The sequence below is a fragment of the Glandiceps talaboti genome, chromosome 14 (genome assembly GCF_964340395.1).
Source record: "Glandiceps talaboti chromosome 14, keGlaTala1.1, whole genome shotgun sequence".
Lineage (NCBI taxonomy): Eukaryota > Metazoa > Hemichordata > Enteropneusta > Spengelidae > Glandiceps > Glandiceps talaboti.
In genome coordinates, this window is record NC_135562.1 from 6,500,336 (window position 1) to 6,524,934 (window position 24,599).

A 24,599-nucleotide genomic window follows, 5' to 3' on the forward strand; every position below is an offset into this window, starting at 1 on the left:
ATAATGTATATCAGTATTCAATTTTCATTTTTTGTCATGGCACCAGCCTTTATGAACAACTGCACTGTCAACACACAATATTCCAGTAACGGGAACAAATCTAAATTTATTCTCACAATGTACGACTTGTAAGCTGTGTATTCTGATTATTTGTTTGTTTATCAGTCTGTTCTGTTTGATTGTCAGGGGGAATGTCTGTTTATTTCTTTGTCTCTTGAGTCTTAGGCTGGCTGTCTGTTTGTTTATCTGTCTGTCTGTCTGTTTGTCTGTCTGTCTGTGTTTGTCTGTCCATCTCTGTCTGTCTGTTTATCTGTCTGCTTATCTGTCTGTCTGACTGTCTGTCCATCTGTCTGTCTGTCTGTCTGTCTGTCTGACTCTCTCATCATTCATGTATTTCAGCCCCACCTACATTCAAACTTACCTATCAAAGCTAGAGTTATGCCCCCTTCCCCTATATTACAAACTTACCTAACAACGCTAGGTTTGTGCTTGGGTCAGGTAAAAACCTTTTATCAACTGCTGCGACAAGAATATTTTCTGGCAAGTATGGTGACTTAGCTCCAACCAGTACATAGCCCTCCTGTACATCTATCTGTTTATCACTGAGTTCAGTTAGTCGTATGTCAGCTCCTGCTTGGCAGAAACCTAGGACGGTCAAACAAGATAGAATATCACATCAATGTACAATAGCCCAAATGAACCCAATTAGGCAATACTGTAGACTCTCTCACAGACCCCGGAGCTTCGCTTTACTGAAATTAAAGCGTCGCAGTCACATGTCAACGAATAGATAGCTCTATGTGGCACAGAACAAGGTTATTCGAGTACGGTCATGTAGTACGTTATGTAGATGGTATCGGTACATACAAAATAATTCATTTTGCATCAATTTTAGTAAAGCGAAGCTCTGAGGACTGTGAGAGAGTCTAGCAATACTGTGACTTCGAGGCATTTTTTCTAATCCCTTGAACACAAAACTAGCATACACAGGGAACCTTGCACATCTTAGCACTAGGATGTACACATCTTAGTGCTAGGATGTGGCCACATCCTAGTGCTAGGAAGAAGAGCACAGCTATGTACCAGCTGTGTGCCTCATAGCTCCGTTACAGGGTATATTTTTCCACAGCCCTGGTACATGGTTGTGAAAAATAAGCCTGTTGCATGGATGTGGAATACTGTCTCTGTGCCATGACTGTTTAGCACATCCCAGTACCATAGCTGTGTACTGCATACCTAGCACAAAGTTGTGCACATACATGTAACAGCTATGGTGGAATAATACCCTGTAGCAACCCTTTTGTTCATATCTGACTAGCATTGCTCACATAGCTGGTACAAGGGAAATACCTATGTTACAGCTATGCTAACATAGCTAGTACATGGCTGTGGGAAAAAGCTCTTGTACATGGATGTTGTAAAAACCTATACTGCATTGCTATTTTTCACATCCATCATTCTAACAGTTGGAGTTTACTCATTTGCATGAACAACTTTTGGTTCATGATTCCTCACTGAGCTAGACAGAGTAAAGAGATGATTGGATATCACAGGTGGATCCCCTCTACTGGTGATGGTGCTGAGGCCAAGCAAGTGTATATATACAGTGCTACAGTACTAAGGACACCAGTGCCATGCAAGTGTATACACTATTACAGGTTTAGAACTAGGATTTCAAATGTATAAGCCACACATTACCTCTGTGGTGAAATTATAAAAGTGTGTCATTTTACTGAAATTTTCTTTAGCCACTGCCAGAAACAAGTTTTAAAAGCCACAATGTACTTTCAATGAATATCCCCTGTAAACAAAAGGGGTATGAAAATAACAGTTAGCTGTCTTTACACTACAATACTAAATTATTCTGACCTCAATTCTGGCGCCAAAATGGCTTTCAAACAGCCCTCTCGTGGCCAAACTACAACATCTTTTATCTCTCTGATATTAGTGATAACCAGAACATTCAAAATTATCATTACCCCCCCCCCCCCCATTTTTCTTTGATACTACTGGTGCTGGTATAATTATGTTATTTTCCAATATTTTTCTTCATTCAGGCGGAAAATACTTCTGACCTAAGGGTGTTGTCACTACTCGTCCAATTGAATCAACAGTGACAAAGACCCCTTAGGTCACTCGTATTTTCCTTGGCTGAACCCAGAAAAATATTGGGGAATAACGTTTAATTCTTTCTCAACAGACTCTTTCCAAAAAAAACCCACCAACATAGCAGTATCTGTCATGGTTCTACTTTTGATGAACTCATGGATTATATAACAAATAGTGATTTAATTGATTAAACTAGCGCCCTCTAGAGGACTGTCTGAGAACGAGATAACAAATTTTGTAAAAGGCCCAGGTTTGTATATTTCACTTCATGCAAAAAACAGTGTCTAAAATTTAGAAACACTTAGGAAAAGCTCAGAACCAATATAAAAACGTGCGATTTTACCCTATTTTTCCTGTCTATTAATAATGTGATTATTATGGTTGAATACACACATGAAAAAGTACTGGATTTATATGATTATATTGCCTACTGCACTTTTACCATATGTCCTGTATTTTATAGCCAGGCTTAGAAAAATTAATCAAATGACTTAGTGTGTTGAAGTCTGTGCAAATGTTGCCATATTTGTAACCTATCTGTGCCCAAGGTTGAATACATTAAAACCACTGAACTGAATGTATAGGAAACATTGTCCATTTTACCATAACAACCCCCCCCCCCCCATACCCAGTAACCCTGGGGTTTAATACATCAAACCGATAAATTTATAGGAAATGATGTTAAGTTTGCCATATCTCCTCCCAAACACACACACACACACACTCTCTCTCTCTCTCTCTCTCTCTCTCTCTCTCTCTCTCTCTCTCTCTCTCTCTCTCTCTCTCTCTCTCTCTCTCTCTCTCTCTCTCTCTCTCTCTCTCTCTCTCTCTCTCTCTCTCTCTCTCTCTCTCTCTCTCTCTCTCTCTCTCTCTCTCTCTCTCTCTCTCTCTCCCCCCCCCCCCTCAGGAGATTGAATACTTCACACCACAGGATATATAAGGAAGGATGTAAATTTTGCCATACTCTCATACCTATGTGTATAACTACCCAGTGTTAAATACATCAAAACCACTGAATGTATAGACAATTGTGTAAGGTCCACAACCCCTCTCAAATTTATTGCCTACGCTTGGAGTCACGCTACATTAATTCTGGCTGGTCTATTTTTACCAGACAAAATTCGGTAACAGTATTGATGAAAGTACACTACGCTAATAAATTACAGTCGATTACCTGACACTGGTTGTATAAGGGGTAAGGGTAATGCTACATAACCCCTGGCTGTTCTCTACTTAAAAGTACATCAGACAATTTTACAAATACAGGTCAAGGACTATAAGGGCAATTACACAATACCTTCATAGCTGACAACTTAGTTTTTACTGTCTACCTTCCCTCCATTGAAAACAAAAGCCAAATTGAGCACTTAATGCATGGATACACGACAAAATTCATCACAAACAGTGTACTAAGAAGCAGATTTAATGGGAAAATAGTCTTGACTTTTAGAAATTTTATGTGAAAAAGGGTGACACGGCAGATAATGCTACTTCAGCTACTCTGAATACAAATTTGAAATTCATCTATAAAATCTAGATTTGAAAGACCAAATATTTTGTCAGCAGAACCTGGAACTTGTTGATTTTATCTGAACATGACAGACCCCTCCCCCCCCCCCATGACATGGGAGTAGAAGTGTGGTGTACTCAAGGTATTGCACAAATGCTTGCAGTGTGCTCTGCAGTAGTATTTTCAAGGAAAGTGCAGTAGAAAACACTGCAAGCACGAGTGCAAATATCCCTGAGTACTCACACTAGAGCTCGTACGGCATTGGGTTCTGTTGTTATTACATATATGTATCCCAAACAACAAATTTCTGTAAAACTATGCAATCATGCGCTTTTGTGTAGAATGAACTATTGCATCTCATTTGCATATAATTTGCATTTACATGTAGGTATGCAATAATGTTTTCGGTATTACACTTCAGTGCAAATACCACTAGTGTGCATATGCATCATGCAAGTAATCTCTGGTACATATGTAATAATAACACTAGTCCATTGTATGCGTACGCATCGGTGCAAGTAATCTCTGGCAGTGGTACATGACCTCAGTAAGCGCCATCTATTTGTGTAAAAGATGCTCTCTCTCTTTCATGAACAATTTGTGTTTTGTTGTAATTGTTGTTGTTGTTGTTGTTGTTGTTGTTTTTGGTGTGTGTGTTTCAACTCAATGACATTTTAGTTTCCAAAGTTATGCAAACTTGAACTCAGTGAAATCTGTCTGCAAATCAAATTTTGAGATCAAACTTAGTAGATATTACATAATGTACTGTAGTCGAAATATGAAAACCAAATGCAAAATAAAAATGCCTGATGTGAAAAACCTATACTAGAATTCATTTGAAATCATGATGACCTTGGTGAACTCTGGTGTTATCTCTCTGAATGTCAGGACATGTTTTCTCTCTGAATGTCAGGACATGTTTTCTCTCTGACTATGAGGACATGTTTTCTCTCTGACTATGAGGACGTGTTATCTCTCTGAATGTGAGGACGTGTTTTCTCTCTGAATGTGAGGACGTGTTTTCTCTCTGAATGTGAGGGCATGTTATCTCTCTGAATATCAGGATAAGTTTTCTCTCTGAATGTGAGGATGTGTTTTCTCTCTGACTATGAGGACGTGTTTATATCTCTCTCAATGTGAGGGCATGTTAGCTCTCCAATTTTGTATTAGTTATACATGCATAACATTGTTGAACCCTGGTAGACTATTTAACTGTGGGAACATACTGTCTCTCCAACAGTGACGACATTATATAATTATTCCTAAATGATTATCATGCCGGGATAGTCTACGGAAGTGATGGCTATGCCAGCCTGATGGCGTCACAGGACTCCCTTTCTATCTCAAAATACATTACTGTTCCCATGTTCCTTTTGTCAGACATACACAAGTATAACCTTATTTTAACCTTTGGGTAGATGTGTATACTTACAAGGTCATTTGGGGTCAAAAGGTCAACCAAGGTCAATTGGGAGGGTCAAAACATCTAAACTTATGTGGTTGGTAAAAGAAAACTGCTAATCTAAGAAATATGATTCCGATTTTTTAAATTTTTTTGTTTTTGTTTTTAATGTATGACTATTCTATATCGGTTTAGTACTTTTACACAATAGATTCCATTCTAACATTTTTTAAATACCTTTTTTTTTCAAGTTTTTAATTTCTTACTATTTCTTGTCTCTATTTATCACATTGTTATGGAATTACATTCTCCTGTGATGTTCTTAAATAACTGCTTTATACCGTTCTCATGTTTCAAGATTTTAATTTCTTACTAAATACTACATATCAGTTTTTACTGTAATGTTATATAATCAGCCTCCCTTTAATATTTCTTAACTTGATTTTAATTTTTTAATCTTTCTAATTTTTTTCAGTAAGGCCCAACAAAAAACATTGTATGGTTCTGATTACACACAATTTTAGAATAGGTGTGGGGTAGGTATATTTTTAAAAAAATTTTCATATGAGTGTCTAGTTCAGGTAGTTATGTTTTCCGTTGTTTTCCATATGGTCTCTGTGTTATTGGTTTCTTCTCATCAGATGTACAGTCATTACAGATTGGAAGAACAGTTTGATATTGTCTTATTAACTTGATGTCAGTTTCTACATCTACTTCACAATTTATGGAATTATAGTATTTTTTTCTTTGAATACATAAAAAAAAGTTTAGGGTTGGCATGAAAAACTTGGTGGGGTCGGGTAACCGGAACCAAACAATTTTTTTAGGCCTAAGTATTCTCATTTTGGACTATTTCATAGCAGCTTTACTGTCAAAGTATTAAATTTTCTTCTGACATTCTTAAATAACTGAAATTTTTAACTATAAATATTTCATATCAATTTGATTGTTACAATACTGTTATACAATTATATTTTCTCGTTACATTCTCAAATAACCGTAACTTGCCTTTCAAATCATGGTTATGTCTAACCAATCTCGAGTGAAGTATCTATCGAAAATTTTCTTCCAGGTTTACTGTTTCCGTGGGAAAGTATTATATCATGATTTCTTTGCCCTTTCTGTCAATCATAAAATGATATTTCAGAATACAACTTGATTATTTTCATTATTCTAAATATTTAGTTGACTCACAAGGTTATAGTTCACTCTTAAAATATTCATCTTGCAGAATGTATTTATTTGTTTCTGTCCAGTGCAATGTGTTTTATGTATTCACAAGTTTTTACTTGCATTTGCATATTTTCTTTTAAAAAAACTTAAACTGAACAATACAACTTAAACAGTTAGTGTTATTACAAGTTGTACAGACATGGACACAGGGAAATCGTCCATTGTGGCAGCCTACTTTTGAATCAAATTTAAAATTCCTGACAGACACAGTGTAACAGATAACATCTGTATGTTCTATCAGCCAACTTGACAGACCATGGACATACATTTACAACAAGTTTTTTGTCATCCACCAAACTTTGACATTCCCCTCGCTCCTCATACTAGATGGTGATTCACAAGAAAATACATTTTTGTCATTCTGACCCAAAAACAAACTCGTTGTTTATTACATGATATGCCAGAAACAGATCATCTATACACATTGGTATACACAGTATGTAGTAATAACCTCTGTGGAAAAGCATATGCCTACTTCTTGCAAAATATCTTTTCAGGACTTACCAGCTATGACACCCCTTTCCCTCTCCACCCCCCCCCCCCCAAAAAAAAAATTAAGAAGTGACGACTGTGGGCTAAATATCAATTTCTGTGCCTTACCAGCTATGACGCCCCTCTTCCCTCTCCCCCAAACGTCTAAGAAGTGACCACTGTGGGCTAAATACAATTTCTATGCCTTACAAGCTATGATATCCCCCCCTCCCATAAATGTCTAAGAAGTGACTATTGAGGGCTAAATACCAATTTCCGAGACTTACCAACAATGGCAAATAGTGTAACAGAACATGTGTAGACACAGATGGACACAGAGCCATTGCAGTAGCCTGGGGTTTATGCACTCTAAAATCAATTAAATTTCCATAAATTTCCTGTAGTAGACCTGTCCTTTTGCCTCTTTTGACTTTTTTAAGGTCATACCAAAGCATTCTTTTGTTCTAAAGCAATGAAAAATTTACCCGCAACGGAATGGGAATTTTCCACATTACATGGAAGGCCAATTTTTTCATACATGCTATCTTCAGGCAGTTTTCAGGATTGAGTCCTGTTTTCCCAGCACTGTAACTAAGTCGTAAAAAAAATTATGTCATTCCAATTATATTCAATTTCAAAATAGGTGGGGTAGGTAGATTTTTTATTTTATTTTATTATATTTTTTTTTTCATGTGTGAGTGTATAGTTCAGGTTTTCAATTGTTTTCCAAAACAACACTACCTGAACTAGACACTCACACATGAAAAAAAATAAAAAAATAAAAAATAAATAAAAAATAAAAAATCTACCTACCACACCTAATCTAAATTTGAGCATAATCGGAACCACACAATTTTTTTTTATTTGGCCTTACATTCTTGCTTTTTTTTAAAAAAACAACTTCTTTTTATTGCAATTTCAAAGAAAGAAGTGAATACATCTACCAAGAAAATAACAGAAAAATGCTCCCAGTTCATAAAAAAAAAACCACCAAAAAAAGGAAAAAAAGAACCAGACATAATGGGTCAAAATTATTGCACTTCACTACAAATGTTCAGTGTTAATTTGTTATTCCTTTTGGAAATGACATGTTGGACTTTTTAGCATCCCTAATATATGAAATTAATAAAATGAAAGAAGGGAGTACTTGCTTTAACTTGCTTATTTTGACTTGTCAGATTTGAAATAATGTTTTCATTAGAAGGAAGACTACACACCCGAAACAAAACAACTAGTTATGTGTGTATCCTGGGTATAGTCAGGTGACTACCATCCCTATGAATAGTAAACAACTAGTCATGTGTGTATATCCAGGGTATAGTCAGGTGACTACCATCCCTATAAATAGTAAACAACTAGTTATGTGTGTATATCCAGGGTAGTCAGGTGACTACCATCCCTATAAATAGTAAACAACTAGTTATGTGTGTATATCCAGGGTATAGTCATGTGACTACCATCCCTATGAATAGTAAACAACTAGTTATGTGTGTATATCCTGGGTATAGTCAGGTGACTAACATCCCTATGAATAGTAAACAACTAGTTATGTGTGTATATCTAGGGTAGTCAGGTGACTACCATCCCTATAAATAGTAAACAACTAGTTATGTGTATATATCCAGGGTAGTCAGGTGACTACCATCCCTATGAATAGTAAACAACTAGTCATGTGTGTATATCCTGGGTATAGTCCACAGGCATTTGTTTCCCGAGTTATGGCTCAGAATATTTCTATCAGAATACAATAAAATGACGATAATATCATTAATATTGACGTATTAAACCAACACTATATGAAAGGGGTAAAATTACACTTGTTTGTGTGATCGCGCAGTTTCACTAAATGCGAAGGAAGACACAAGGTATGAAAGGCAGCCACAATTACCGTACATAAACATGAACATTCAACCGGCCGTTGTACTCGGCAAACATTTCGAAGATTTTACCTTCCGTCACTTCCTGGTTCCCAAATTTAATAATCTTCCGATAAATCTCGTCGTTATTACAATCGGACCACGCTTACCAAAGATATCAACGGATTTCTAACGCCATGTAGTGGAATTGGAGCAGATAAATTTTTTCTAACTACCTTCCGAGAACGTGATTGGATATCGATGTTTACATGGTAAATGGAGAGCCGTTATCGGCTGTAACATGTGCTACTGTTACATAAAGGGCTAGGACAATATGCAAAATAGGTAGTTAGAAAAAATTTATCTGCTCCAATTCCACTACATGGCGTTAGAAATCCGTTGATATCTTTGGTAAGCGTGGTCCGATTGTAATAACGACGAGATTTATCGGAAGATTATTAAATTTGGGAACCAGGAAGTGACGGAAGGTAAAATCTTCGAAATGTTTGCCGAGTACAACGGCCGGTTGAATGTTCATGTTTATGTACGGTAATTGTGGCTGCCTTTCATACCTTGTGTCTTCCTTCGCATTTAGTGAAACTGCGCGATCACACAAACAAGTGTAATTTTACCCCTTTCATATAGTGTTGGTTTAATACGTCAATATTAATGATATTATCGTCATTTTATTGTATTCTGATAGAAATATTCTGAGCCATAACTCGGGAAACAAATGCCTGTGGTATAGTCAGGTGACTACCATCCCAATAAATAGTAAACAACTAGTTATGTGTATATATCCAGGGTATAGTCAGGTGACTACCATCCCTATGAATAGTAAACAACTAGTTATGTGTATATATCCAGGGTACAGTTAGGTGACTACCATCCCTATGAATAGTAAACAATTAGTTATGTGTGTATATCCAGGGTATAGTCAGGTGACTACCATCCCTATAAATAGTAAACAACTAGTTATGTGTGTATATCCAGGGTATAGTCAGGTGACTACTATCCCTATAAATAGTAAACAACTAGTTATGTGTGTATATCTAGGGTAGTCAGGTGACTACCATCCCTATAAATAGTAAACAACTAGTTATGTGTGTATATCCAGGGTAGTCAGGTGACTACCATCCCTATAAATAGTAAACAACTAGTTATGTGTGTATATCCAGGGTATAGTCATGTGACTACCATCCCTATAAATAGTAAACAACTAGTTATGTGTGTATATCCTGGGTATAGTCAGGTGACTACTATCCCTATAAATAGCAAACAACTAGTTATGTGTGGATATCCAGGGTAGTCAGGTGACTACCATCCCTATAAATAGTAAACAACTAGTTATGTGTGTATATCCAGGGTAGTCAGGTGACTACCCTCCCTATGAATAGTAAACAACTAGTTATGTGTGGATATCCAGGGTAGTCAGGTGACTACCATCCCTATTAATAGTAAACAACTAGTTATGTGTGGATATCCAGGGTACAGTCAGGTGTCTACCATCCCTATGAATAGTGTGTGCACAGCCCCAACCTAAATCTTTTGCGCTGGTGAACTTTGACTAACGTCCTTTCCACAAATGCTCAGACTTTTGCCAACGGTTTTATATTCAGACCTAAATTTGACACTGCGATATCCATTCCCACTTAGATATATGTCCAAGTCCATCACGACATCTATCAACTTTGTGATTGGCTGATCCTCAATGCAGACTCATTAATATTCTAATCATGTGATCATGCCGCTGACGTTACCTGACACAGCGGGTAGATTTAAACCGAGTACGAATTTGCACCCGTTTTCTGGCTGATGTTTTATTATGGTAAAATATTGAAGGCGTACATCTTAAGATGTGTGGAAGGAACATTTAATTGAAATCTGTAAGCCCGAAAGCTCTTGGCAAGCACAACCTCCTGCACTTACAAAATACACTGCATTATGCATGCCGCATCTTGGCGCCTACATAAACTCCAAATTCCATGTTTGGAAATACGAACTGAAAACTTACCAACTTCCTGACAGCCTCCTGATGTCAATGCTGTAGGTATACCAGGTGGATATGACATAACGGGTGCTGCCGGAAAGGGACCCGGGAATACTGGAACCTCCCTGGCATCAGAAGTGGGTGGTGGAGGTGGCTGTGAAGGCTGCTGTGGGTGTTGTGTTTGGGACAACACTGACGGTAACTGCTGTGGTTGAGGTGGGCGTGGTGATAAGATAACTGGTTGGGATGGGTGATGCACCATAGCAGCATCTCCACCGACCCTGTTTTCTACACCTGGTTTTACATCTATTGAAAAATAAACAAGTTGATGATGTCATTGTTTGGATTAAAGGTACACAAACTTTCACAGAAGACATAACCCCCCCCCCCCCCCCCCCCCCCCGACTGGTTTGTTGTATGGCAATATGGCTGCCACTTGGTACATGTATGTCACCTTTGTGCAAGGTTTGGTTGAAATCAGTTGGTGCATGCTAGAGAGATGAGGTTGAAAGCACGTACGCATGTAAACATGGATACACAGACGGAACCCAGTGTAATAATAACTGTTGGTAGATTTATTTTTTATAGCTGTATACACAATAAATCAAATCAAATAGATTTTTGGGGTCCACACCCAAAAAACAGCGCCCACAATGGTGATCAGGATTTCAACCTGTTTCTGTACTGCTTATGGTTAATATCAACCACTGATCAACATGTTAAATGTCTAATTATTGGTATTTTAACCATTTTCAGTGAATATACATTGTGGTTATCTGATTGAAAAATGATACTCCAGTTACAACAACACATACACATAAATTTGTAGGAACTGGAACTTGTAGTACAGTTTTAACATGGTGATATATTCAAAACTGAGCTTTCAATTTAAACTTGTCACTACACTACCTACAAATAAATATCGACCACTGGAACTTGCAATCCAGACTGAGCATGCTCAGACGCAAAGGACTATGGGATTATATGTGGTTATAGTAATACCTAATCTGGAGCTACCGATAAATAAAACCTTGCACAATGGTCAGGGTGACTATGAATTGATTATCTGTGGTTACAAACAATGTATAAACATTGTTTACAATACTAATTGATTAGTATTTATTATCACATTTCCCATGATACAACATTCAACATGGCAGGTTTGCAAGTTCCCTATTAACAGATACAATGTCTTCCTTTAGGTAACTGACCATTTTTTAATGAACCTTTGGATATTTGATGAAAAAAATGTCTCTGTTGCAGTTAGTGCACATTTAACTAAGATATTGATGACTAACCAGCGGGGCAATGTACTTTTGGAATACATGTATAAACATGATAATGTGTATGAATAGCATAAAGACATGGTACAAATATAGTGAATGATATTCCAACATCTCTTCCTTGGCAAACAAAATACTATTTTATCTCTCTAAAAGTGACTTTTTGGGGGTGAAAGGTAGTACTTTAAGCATATCGCAGACTGCTCAACAAGCTTAGAAGTGAGTGTTACCCGCTCACAACAAAAATGCAATGTCGCCACATTTCCAAACCTATCTACCACGGTTCAATCATAAACACCAATCTTCCAAACACCACGGTTCAATTACAAACACTGATCTTCCATAATACATTGTCTGAGAAAGCGTCATTTTTCTGGTAACCACAGTAACGAAGTCATCTAAAGTAATGAAAATCCATACAAAATCGTGAATTTTCCTCCAATACCCAAGGTATTGGTGTGTCTAGACAGTTAACCAAAGGACATGTTGTAACAGGTTCATGAAAATTTTACTTTGATGGTACAGAAAAAAATTCTTGTTTGTATCCCTGAATACTTACAATTTCCATAGAAAAATGCACTGGAACTGGGTACAAATCCAACACTTTAAATTCGGTCGATTCAAAATTATATTATTTCAAAATTATTTTTTGTTGGCATATAATTTAAAATTGGAATTTCTTCAGTTATATATTTAGTAAATCATTACATACATGTATTTCTACATTTTAATCATTTCTAAAAATATAATCAGCTGATAAGACATCTCAAGTAAAACATTTTCATAGAAAGGATTTCTAAAATATATTTCACATTTCAAATATCTGTAATCTGGAGTGAAATAATGTCAATTTTCTGAAATGAGATACCTTGAAGGGATAACAAAGAACAGATTGTCATACCTTAAGATATTGAATGACAAAAAAGTATGGTTGACATTTAGTCGATATAGCTTCAGAACAGGTCAGAACACCTTCAATATGACGGACTAGTCTGTTGTTAAAAATGGGAAGATGGGAGATACCCCCTTCCAGTCTGAGGCATCTACCATGTACATTTTTCTTTGTCTTCCAGTAATCATACAGAAATGGTCAGTTTTGAGATTGTAATGAACTTGTTAAGTTTTTGTTGAAATTTATGATTTGTGTGTATGTACAATGCATGTGTGGGTGTGTACATGTATGATGTATGTATGTATGTATGTATGTATGTATGTATGTATGTATGTATGTATGTATGTATGTATGTATGTATGTATGTATGTATGTATGTATGTATGTATGTATGTATGTATGTATGTATGTATGTATGTATGTACATGTATGTATGTATGTATGTATGTATGTATGTATGTATGTATGTATGTATGCATGTATGTATGTATGTACATGTATGTATGTATGTATGTATGTATGTATGTATGTATGTATGTATGTATGTATGTACATGTATGTATGTATGTATGTACATGTATGTATGTATGTATGTATGTATGTATGTATGTATGTATGTATGTATGTATGTATGTATGTATGTATGTATGTATGTATGTACATGTATGTATGTATGTATGTATGTATGTATGTATGTATGTATGTATGTACATGTGTGTGTGTGTGTGTGTGTGTGTGTGTGTGTGTGTGTGTGTGTGTAAGGTATATATAGGGTACAGACATAAATCAAAGAATATCATAGCTTTATACTATACATTGTATATTTGTAAGGAGCCTGAAGGTACATGCACATGTTCACTTCATACACTACATTTCTAAAGACTAAGATATTTTTTTGTCAAGTACCTAAATAATGTGTACTCGCTATACAAGGGAACAGATGGCTGTAACCAATTCATCATTTTAAGTTCTATAAAAATAGAAATTGATACAGAGAAAAAATTTTATTTTGTTCAATAGCAAAATATGAGTACCTAGTTTGAGTTTCAGATTCATGTGACGCTTTGAGTTTCATTTGTATCAACAATTATGTTAGTACTATTGCTAAGTGTGATTTTGTACCACAATCTACATGGACTAAGCATCAAAACTGTCTCCATATTGTGTTCATTGCATTCATTTTGTACATGTACAAGTCAGGAGATGAAATTAGCAGTAGTCCAGGACACATATATGTAGACTACTAAACATTGTATCTAGACTACCAATTTAGTAGTAGTCCAGGACACATAGACAACTCAACATTGTATCTAGACTACCAAATTAGCAGTAGTCCAGGACACATAGACTACCAAATTAGCAGTAGTCCAAGACATGTATGCTTCTAAACATTGTATCTAGACTACTAAATTAGTAGTAGTTCAGGGCACATTGACAACTAAACATTGCATCTAGAGTACCAAATTAGCAGTAGTCCAGGACACATAGACTACTAAACATTGTATCTAGACTACCAAATTAGCAGTAGTCCAGGACACATAGACTACTAAACATTGTATCTAGACTACCAAATTAGCAGTAGTCCAGGACACATAGACTACTAAACATTGTATCTAGACTACCAAATTAGCAGTAGTCCAGGTCACATAGACTACTAAACATTGTATCTACACTACCAAATTAGCAGTAGTCCAGGACACATTGACTACTAAACATTGTATCTAGACTACCAAATTAGCAGTAGTACAGGACACATAGACTACTAAACATTGTATCTAGACTACCAAATTAGCAGTAGTCCAGGACACATTGACTACTAAACATTGTATCTAGACTACCAAATTAGCAGTAGTACAGGACACATAGACTACTAAACATTGTATCTAGACTACCAAATTAGCAGTAGTCCAGGACACATTGACTACTAAACATTGTATCTAGACTACCAAATTAGCAGTAGTACAGGACACATAGACTACTAAACATTGTATCTAGACTACCAAATTAGCAGTAGTCCAGGACACATAGACTACTAAACATTGTATGTAGACTACCAAATTAGCAGTAGTCCAGGACACATTGACAACTCAACATTGTATCTAGACTACCAAATTAGCAGTAGTCCAGGACACATAGACTACTAAACATTGTATCTAGAGTACCAAATTAGCAGTAGTTCAGGACACATAGACAACTAAACATTGTATCTAGACTACCAAATTAGCAGTAGTCCAGGACACATAGACTACTAAACATTGTATCTAGACTACCAAATCAGCACTAATCAAGGGATTTCTAAACATTGTATCTAGACTACCAAATCAGCAGTAATCAAGAGATTACTAAACATTGTATCTAGACTACCAAATCAGCACTAATCAAGGGATTTCTAAACATTGTATCTAGACTACTAAATCAGCAGTAATCAAGAGATTACTAAACATTGTATCTAGACTACCAAATTAGCACTAATCAAGGGACTACTAAACATTGTATCTAGACTACTAAATTAGCAGTAATCAAGGGACTACTAAACATTGTATCTAGACTACTAAATTAGCACTAATCAAGAGATCACTAAACATTGTATCTAGACTACTAAATTAGCACTAATCAAGGGACTACTAAACATTGTATCTAGACTATTAAATTAGCACTAATCAAGGGACTACTAAACATTGTATCTAGACTACTAAATTAGCACTAATCAAGGGACTACTAAACATTGTATCTAGACTACCAAATTAGCACTAATCAAGAGACTACTAAACATTGTATCAAGACTACTAAATTTATAAGGTGGTAGTTTGTTAGATCAACAAAATATTATCGCTAAACAGCAGTTGTCTTGAATAAATCTCAGTACCGAGTATAGAAGTTAAATTCAAACCCTGCAAGTATATGTTGATGTCCATGTTTCAGTAACTATAATTATGATCTCATGTGTGACCTACTTGACAAGGTTTTTTAACTAAACTGTCTGCATATCAAGACTCTAAGTATAAGTATATTCCCCATGGAGAACAGATAATCTACTGCAGAAGACAAATCCAAGAGTTCGTGTCTTGTAGCTTAGATCTTAAGTACAGGATTACTGCTTACTCTGACTGAGGATTAAACTTACAAGTTACATCATCCAAAGCTGTTATGGATTAACCCCAAGGTCACTTCAGATTTCGATCAAATACAACTGCTGACATCAGACCACTGACGAACGGAACCTGCTACAACCAGGGAAAGTAAACAACTGAATTGGATTAAGAACACTTGGCATATGTTGGAAGTACAGAGACTTGTATTACATTCCATCGTTTGAAAAGAACAGTTTTATGGCAACTTTACATAATAGTTCGCATTCACAAACAAATTTCTAGTTACCCTTGCATTTCATGTACACATAAAGAGACCATATATCTATACTTATCAAACCATAGTGTGTAATACAAGTTTCTACTGTTCCAACATGCTGAGCCAAGAGTTGTTAAATCCAATTCAGTTGTTTACTTTCCCTGTTTGTAACAGGTTCCATCAACAGTCTGATGTCGGCAGTTGTAATGACAAAGTACGACAAGTTGTTGAAAGACTGAATTAGGTTAGTAAATGGCACAAGACATGTGCCGTGAGTCAGGTACTACTAAAACAGAAAGATTATAGCATTTGAACAGCTGGCACAACTGTGTTTTTTACATCTCACACACAACATTTCATGCAAATGAATTACACAAACAAATTAGAGGCACTGATAATGTGTACACACACACGAAATGTTACCTTTAATCGAATCTTCCTTGTTTCATCACTAAGACAGTAATGTTGATAAGAGTTCAGATATATAAAAAAAAATTGTGTGGTTCCGATTATATTCAATTTTAGAATAGGTGGGGTTGGTAGATTTTTTATTTTATTTTATTTTATTTTTTTTTCATGTGTGAGTGTCTAGTTCAGGTTTTCCATTGTTTTCAAAATGGTCTCTGTGTTGTTTATTTCTTCCTATCACAGTACAGCCATTACAGATTGGAAGAATAGTTTTATATTGTCTTTTTAAGTTGATGTAAGTTTCCGCACCCACTATTTCTTGCGAGACTTCACGATTTTCGCGATTTTATTATTATTTTTCTCAAATGCATAAAAAAGTTGAGGGTCGGCGTGAAAAACTAGGTGGGGTTGGGTAACCGGAACCAAACAACTTTTTTTTCTTTGGAGTCATAGTGAGGCAAATGGCATCATTTTAATATGTTTGTATACTATCAGTGTCTGTTTTTTGTTTTATGTAATCAGCAACAACAGACCTTGTGCAAGACACAAAAAACATCATGCCGCCAAATCAAAATTCTAGTCACTCTAGCTAGGTAGTAAGTGATGGCAATCAGTGAATGAACTACCTGGCTTACATAAAACACATCTTTGAGAGTTTTTGAGCATGTATAAGGGTGTTCACCTACTTTGACTGACCCCTTCATTGTTGTCTGATTGATGCGGTTGTCCCGTGGCAGCGGTATGAGTGGCCAGCTCTGGTAGTAGGGTGCAGCCAATACTGTTAACCCCAGATCCCAGTGTGACCACAAAACAATACCTTATTTTAGAACATTACAGGTTTCAGCAGATCAAATTTTAAACGAAAATGTAATAGTTCCATATTAAGGAAACGGTGGATAGAAAAATGTAAGTTTTCAAGCTTGTATTTTTTTCCCTCAGAAGGCTACGATTTGGTATAAGGACAGTGGATCACATTTTAGACCAAACAAAGTTGAAAGTAATGTAGAGTGGTTCCCATTTTAGACTCTAGATCTTCAGCTGGGAAAAAATACACCCCATTTGGAGTAAATGGCTGGAAAACACACCCAAAAGGACGGCACATATATGCATAGTCAAATAGGAGGAAGAGCCTACTTGGGGTGAAACTTGGTGGCAGTCAGAACTGTTTTTTACCGCAATGATGGCCTTTGAAGTTGATGAAGAATTATGTCCACATTCTAGTTATTTCTTTAAAAAAAATGTTTGGTTCCGGTTACCCAACCCCACCTAGTTTTTCACTACCAACTCTAAACTTTTTTTACGTATTTGACAAAAAATTATATAAAATCGCGAAATTTGTGAAGTGTCGCAAGAAATATTGGATGTGGAAACTGACATCAACTTAGAAAAGACAATATAAAACTATTCTTCCAATCTGTAATGGTTGTACATCTGATGAGCAGAAACCAATAACCCAGAGACCATATGGAAAACAATGGAAAACATAACTACCTGAACTAGACACTCACATATGAAATTTTTTTTTTTTTTAAATATCTTCCTACCCCATCTATTCTAAAATTGAACGTAATAGGAACCATACAATTATTTTTCAGGCCTTAAAGTAACTAGTAACTTGTCAAATAAACAGATAAACTGTAACCTATGACCTGGAAAGTAAACCATGTGCAAAGTAGTCTGGATTGAAAATACAAATGGACCTTCACTTTTGGTTTTGATTTATCAGATAAATTTGATATTTGTAGACTTTCATACACACAAGAAAAGAGTCAAAAAATACACATGACCCTTGACCCTAAATTGAAAGGCATGATAACTACTGTGGGGGTGAAAAGGAATCAAAAATCGTGCTTTGACCTTTGACAAACTCAATATCATATCCATAAATATTGGGGGCTGGGAAATGACACACAACAGAATCTTAACCTGTGACCTCTGACCTGCAACATACACTCCCGAGTGTGCTACCATGAGGAAAAAGAATCAGACAAAAGAAACATAACCTTACACCTTTGCCCTATCCAACAACTCAGAAGTAAGTAGTCTGGAATAAAAACTATCACTGACAGAGGTAAAAGTGATGACAAGTGGGTACTTAAACATGACAACCAAGCGGAACGGTGACGTCAAGATGCAACGTGTTGGACTAACATACTATATATGAACACACCTACCAAGTAATGCCACGGTCATAAATTTTATACCTACCTTTCTCGAGATATAGTTGTGAAAAGACAGGTTGTGGTGCTGCATTATGTGACCTCAAGGAATGTTCTATGGAAGTATGCAATGCTGCCTCAAAACGAGACGACTTCAGTTGACCCTGTGAATTTCCCATAATCTGTAAAACATTACAAAGAGATCATTAAAATATCATCATTTCTTAACTTCTGCCAAGCAACAAATTTTTAGATTAGAATTTAAATTTACGTGTAAAAAATGATTGACTGACAGAGATAGAGAAAAAAATTATTCGGAACAAACGAATAAACCTATGTATTATGGCTACCGAGATAAGATAATAATATCATAACTAGGCAAAGCCCATAAGCTCGCGCAGGGTAGATTTATTTGTGACCGGCTGCCTGGGCCAGGGTTCATACACTTGATGTGGGTCATTTTCCAGGGGTATTGACCATCAAAATTTATTTTATTGAATGACATCTAATTCTCTGACATGGACGAGAAGTAAAGAAAGTCAACACTCTATGCGGTTGTTGGTTTCAAAAACCATCATAGCCATTAGATTAATATTGTTCATTTTCAATCAGCCAACTTATCATAGACCCTCAACCAACGTTGTCTTTGGACAAATATTTTGTTGACATGTTGCCGAACATCACGATTTCTGAATTCAACTCGATGATTTAGGAATGTTACTGTACCAACAAACATAGGAAAGCAGTTATTCTTTTTAGAACATGTAAAAAAAATCAATTATCGACAATATAAACGTCAAAACCACACTTCCACACCCCTGAAATTCAACTGCGCTATGTCATCAGTGGTCCGTATCAGTACCGCCGTGCGTCAAACTTCCAAATAGTGTAACAATTTCTCCTAGTGGTACAGCGATGCCACGATACTCGTTACAATGTTACGATAATCGTGCCAACAGACCTACTGTTACAATATTGAAATGCATGGCGATGTTATGTCGCCTATGCTATATGACGATACGGTAGCACGTGGAGGATGCACGTATTGCACGTAGTATATGGAAGGCGCATGTGTAGTCACTCTGCGCCGGAGAACCACCAATTTTTTTCTCATAGTATATACAACGCGCATGCGTACTAGTCATTGAGCCGCTACGCGGCAGCTTCGCTGCCGCTGCACGGGCTACTAGTTTGAGAAACTTGCAAAACCGCCATGTTGAATGTTGCATCATGGGAAATGTGATAATAAATACTAGTCAATTAGCATTGTAAACAATGCTGATACATTGTTTGAAACCACAAATAATCAATTCATAGTCACCCTGACCATTGTGGGAGGTTTATTTTATCAGTAGCTCCAGATTGGGTATTACAATAACCACAGATAATCCCATACTCCTTTGCGTCTGACCACGCTCAGTCTGGATTGCAAGTTCCTTATCAAGGCCTGGGTGTCAATCCAAGAATCTTGCATCAGTGGAGCCAAAAGGATTACATAGGATTATTCTTTTGTACTGAACCAACATTTTTCAATAGGTTTGTCAAACAATCATTTTCACACATACATTTTACTACTAGATGACTGTTTTTCACTCTTAAATTTTAATCCTAATCTAAACTGGGCCTTTTACGGAGGGATCAAATCCCAGATTCTCAAATTAGTGCTATCTTATCAGTAGAACCACAAAGATTAAAATCCGATGTAGTGTACACAACACGATTTCTTTTTGGCTGTTACATTTATTGTCGTTTGTTCTTTTGTGAGCGCTCGTTAGATACATCTGACCAAATACCATAAGTTTTCCTGAACCCAATCTTGTAGTTATGAGTAGCCAACCAGAATCTGTCTTATAATATAAAACTCAACATTTGAAATTGAAAGAAACAATAATGATAACGTAGTTGTCTGCGCTCTGTGCTCATACTCTTTTTGAACAGAGCGCTCTGATGTACTATACCAGTATATTTCGGTGTATTACACATTTCCATTTGTTGAGTGAATTCACTCAGCTCTCATATGGCTAAGGAATACCTATGGTATTGTGTCAGATATATGTAACGAGCGCTCACAAAAGAAGAAATGACAGTAAATGTAACAGCCAAAAAGAAACATGTACACTACATCGGATTTCAATCAGATTGGTTCCGGACTAACTTTTTCTATAGTTCTACCACACAACTCTATTCCACACCTGAATCTTAAGCCTAACTCAAACTGGGCCTTTCAGTATCAAAAGTCCCAGGTGTAGAAGTGACAAAGCAACAAATTTTGGAATTTGTTGTACATGTACCTTTGACTATCAACATAACAAATTGAGTACATTTCAGGACAGAATAACCAGGTACTTCGTTTATTTTCAAATTTATGATATTACAACTGTTGGCTAAGGGACGATCACACAATGTCTCACACAAACTCAATAAATGATTGTTCATTTACGGGGAAGTGGGGTCTGATGGCAATGCGATTCTGAACTTCACTTTTGCACTTCTAATGAAATTTCGAGAAAACTTTCGCACCTGTCGATCATAACAGGTTCTGTATTTACTACTGAGATGTTGATAAGTTGATTAAAATGTACTGCTAATGTGATGTACAGTAACTGGTTTCTGGTTAGTATTTTAATATATTTAATATACTGTGTTTTTCCCATTGTATCAATTGTAGCGGTGTGACCACATGTTTTCACCACATGCAGTTTACATCATATATACACGTGTTGCTGTCGCACTTGTAAATGTTCGTTTAGGGGGACGGGGAGGGATTTTTGGCCTAAACAAACAAAGTTCGCACAGCCACACAATATGGGGTGAAATGACAATTTTTTTGTAATTCACAGAGTAAACAAGTATCAAAGATTGACACGGGTGAAGTGAATGAAGTAACAAATTTCAAAATTCGCAGGGTTATCTTTTAGAGTACCAGCAATTCAAATGAGTATATTCCTGGGAAGAATAACTAAGTACAGATGTACATGTCACACTTCTTTGATTTTTGAAATTGATGTTCGAACAGTTTGCTGTGGCTGGCATTTATACATGATACTGCAAATCTATAACGTGTATTCTAATTATGAAATTGTATTCGTCATTGCGTTTATTTTGGTGTATGAAAATTTTGACAGAGGAGAAATTTAGGACGTGCCAGGCACATTTTAATTTGGTGGACAATGCAAGTAAAAGTGCGGACACTACTTGGAAATACCTTATCAATTTGGTGTGCCATATTCAGAGCAACTGTTGCGACACCATTCACAACAGCTGAATTCAGAACTAGAACAACAAAGTATGTTAGCGGGACTTGTTTCCATGGCAAAAGCTTTTGAGGGTATTCATCTGAAATAAATCCCGTACCAAAACATACGATTACACAATGTAGAACCCATAACAAAACACTGTATTTCTTTCATCGATGTTGCTTCTGTCTGTTGGGTGTGTAATAACATGACCCTACTTTTGACCATAGCAAGACCTACCATATATATCATAAGACCTTCTGAACTAGTGACATCACAGTTCATGACTGATTACTCTGTTATAATAAGCTAACACACATTTATTGACATAACCGATAAATGTGACTCAAATATCGTGTATAGACAGGGACAAGAAATAAATCATATGACTCCTTGTTTATTCACAGAAAACATACATGTTATGTTATGTTACTTGAAAAACATCTTGTCTTTGATAATACAGTAAATGTTTTTTTGACACACAACCAAGTTACTTTTGTTCATGTCTACGTGAGGTTGTCTTCTTCAAAGAACATTACTATATTATTGAAGTTCCAACCTTCTGAACCTGTTTACGGAGATCTTGTCTTTTAAATCTAACTGTAGTACATGTAATGTTTTCCGAATATTATAGTGTATGATTGTGCACTTAAAGGTTTATGTTTCAATCCTGGGTCACTACATCAGTGTTACGAATATATCAGATCATTATTTTGTTGTGAATCAATTTTTTTCTATACCTCTGCCAAACAATCGATTTACATGTCTAGATTATAATTCTAATTCGAAGTGAACCTTCAATAGAAAATTTTGATTATTTCTGAAGTTGTTCCAACAGCTGAGATGCCATCTAAAACCTATGCCTCTGTCTGAACGCTTCAATCAGTTCCTATATCACATGTACACAGCTGCCAAATGTCTGTAGGGTGTGGAGGTAATGGTCTGGAAATGAATCCAGAACGTAAAAACACAGGTTTTAGCATGTTCTGTTTTCATCCCCCATTATTCACTGTTAGTTTCTCTGAGTATGTTCTGTATATATACATGCACAACATACCTATCATTTTTACATACATGATTGATTGTATTATTAAACCGTGCACAAGCCAAGTTGAACAAAAAATATGGAACTTATAACCTGATCATTCTATATTACGACGATGCGTGTCTATGTCACGACAACGCGTGTCTATGGCACTGGTCTGCCGTGTTTGAAATATGAGTCAAAATGATCAAAATGTTATTACTTTCCCTGATTTTTTTTATACTAGACTAAGTATAATTACATTATTCCCAATATTTTTCTCCATTCAGCTAAAAAGTAATCATAACCTAAAGGCTCTGCAGCCTTTATAAGTGTACAGGATTAAAACATTCACATTACAACCTCTATCCTACCAGGTCCCCAATTATACAGCTGGGTTGACTGAGGTACAATCATGATTCAAATCTTGCCCAAGAACTTTAGCCATTCAGGAACAAGCGGCTACGGCGGGGTTTGAACCTGCAACCTACAGCTTCCAATTCAGCCACTCAAACCTTCGACCATCATGACTCCACGATATATTGTTATTGTGGCCAAGCTGCTGACAGCCACTCTTGAAATACTCATATGCAAAAATTTGAATACATTTAACATAAACAATCATACTTTTTGCTACCTGCACTGTCCACATACTACAGTGAGGTCAAAGTTCCCAAAGGTTACAGTGTTTCAATATGGGATGCACAGTTGTCATGTGAACACTGCACCAAAATGAAAGAGTTCTTATTCTCATTCAATCTGTAGTAAACCATGAAATAATGGTGCAAGGCACCCACAGAACAAAAAAAGAACAAAGGACAATAAAATCAGGAGGTAAATACACAAATCGCGCCAAGTTCTCTACATCAGATTTTAATCCGATTTGGTTCAAAGGACGACGACTCTGTCAACCAGAACTTTTACATGTATTTGTATTGAAATCATACTTACATATATCATGGTATTATGCAAACCACTAAAACTACTCAAAGCTAATTGCAAGCATAGCTTCATAACGATCAGTTAACACACATGCAATGACTTCCCAGAATGCACTATCAAGGTCAAGATAAGGTCACTGAGCATGTTAACTAGTTCATTACAAACCTTCACTAGTATTGTAATCAATCATTGATGATTGAAGAATTTCATCTGGGAGACTCAGATGACCCTTTAACTTGTATAGCCATTTTGTCAAAAATATGTTGTTACAAGAAGTACTGGAAGCACTAAAGCATTAACAGTACATTCCAGGCAAGTGTGTCCTATTTCATGGTATGGGGGTTCAATGATATACAGGGTGTGTACATTTCTCCAAATGTCCATAAATCTAAACAAAGCAATTGTGAACTTGCAATCCAGACTGTAGTTACCGTAATACCTCCTCCAGAATTAGCAATAGAATAAACTTCGTATAATAGTCACCCAGGGTAACCATGACTACATGTAGATTATTTATGGTTACAATCAATGTAACACAATTGTTCACAATACTAATATTGAGTCATATTCATCATCACATTTCCCATGATGCATCTGTCAGGATATTCAAAATGGCAGATTTACAAGTTCCCTTTTGGAGGGAGATAAGCAAAATGAAAGTTGGTAATATCATGTCACGTTTGTTTTCCAATGTACTGACTGGTGTGTCTTGCTAATGTATCATGTCTGCTTGAAC

General features: G+C 36.2%; 1 protein-coding gene across 1 annotated transcript in view; it reads right to left on the reverse strand.

The window, feature by feature from the left end:
• The window catches only part of LOC144445893 (GREB1-like protein), an 80,206-nt gene that overhangs the window by 31,531 nt on the left and 24,076 nt on the right, over positions 1 to 24,599 (reverse strand). Inside the window, exons 3-5 of the mRNA XM_078135535.1 lie at positions 18,711 to 18,843; positions 10,596 to 10,877; positions 469 to 645 (exon numbers count right to left, since the gene is read on the reverse strand). Coding sequence (XP_077991661.1) covers positions 469 to 645; positions 10,596 to 10,877; positions 18,711 to 18,843 — 592 coding nt within the window. The remainder of the gene's footprint in view (positions 1 to 468; positions 646 to 10,595; positions 10,878 to 18,710; positions 18,844 to 24,599) is intronic.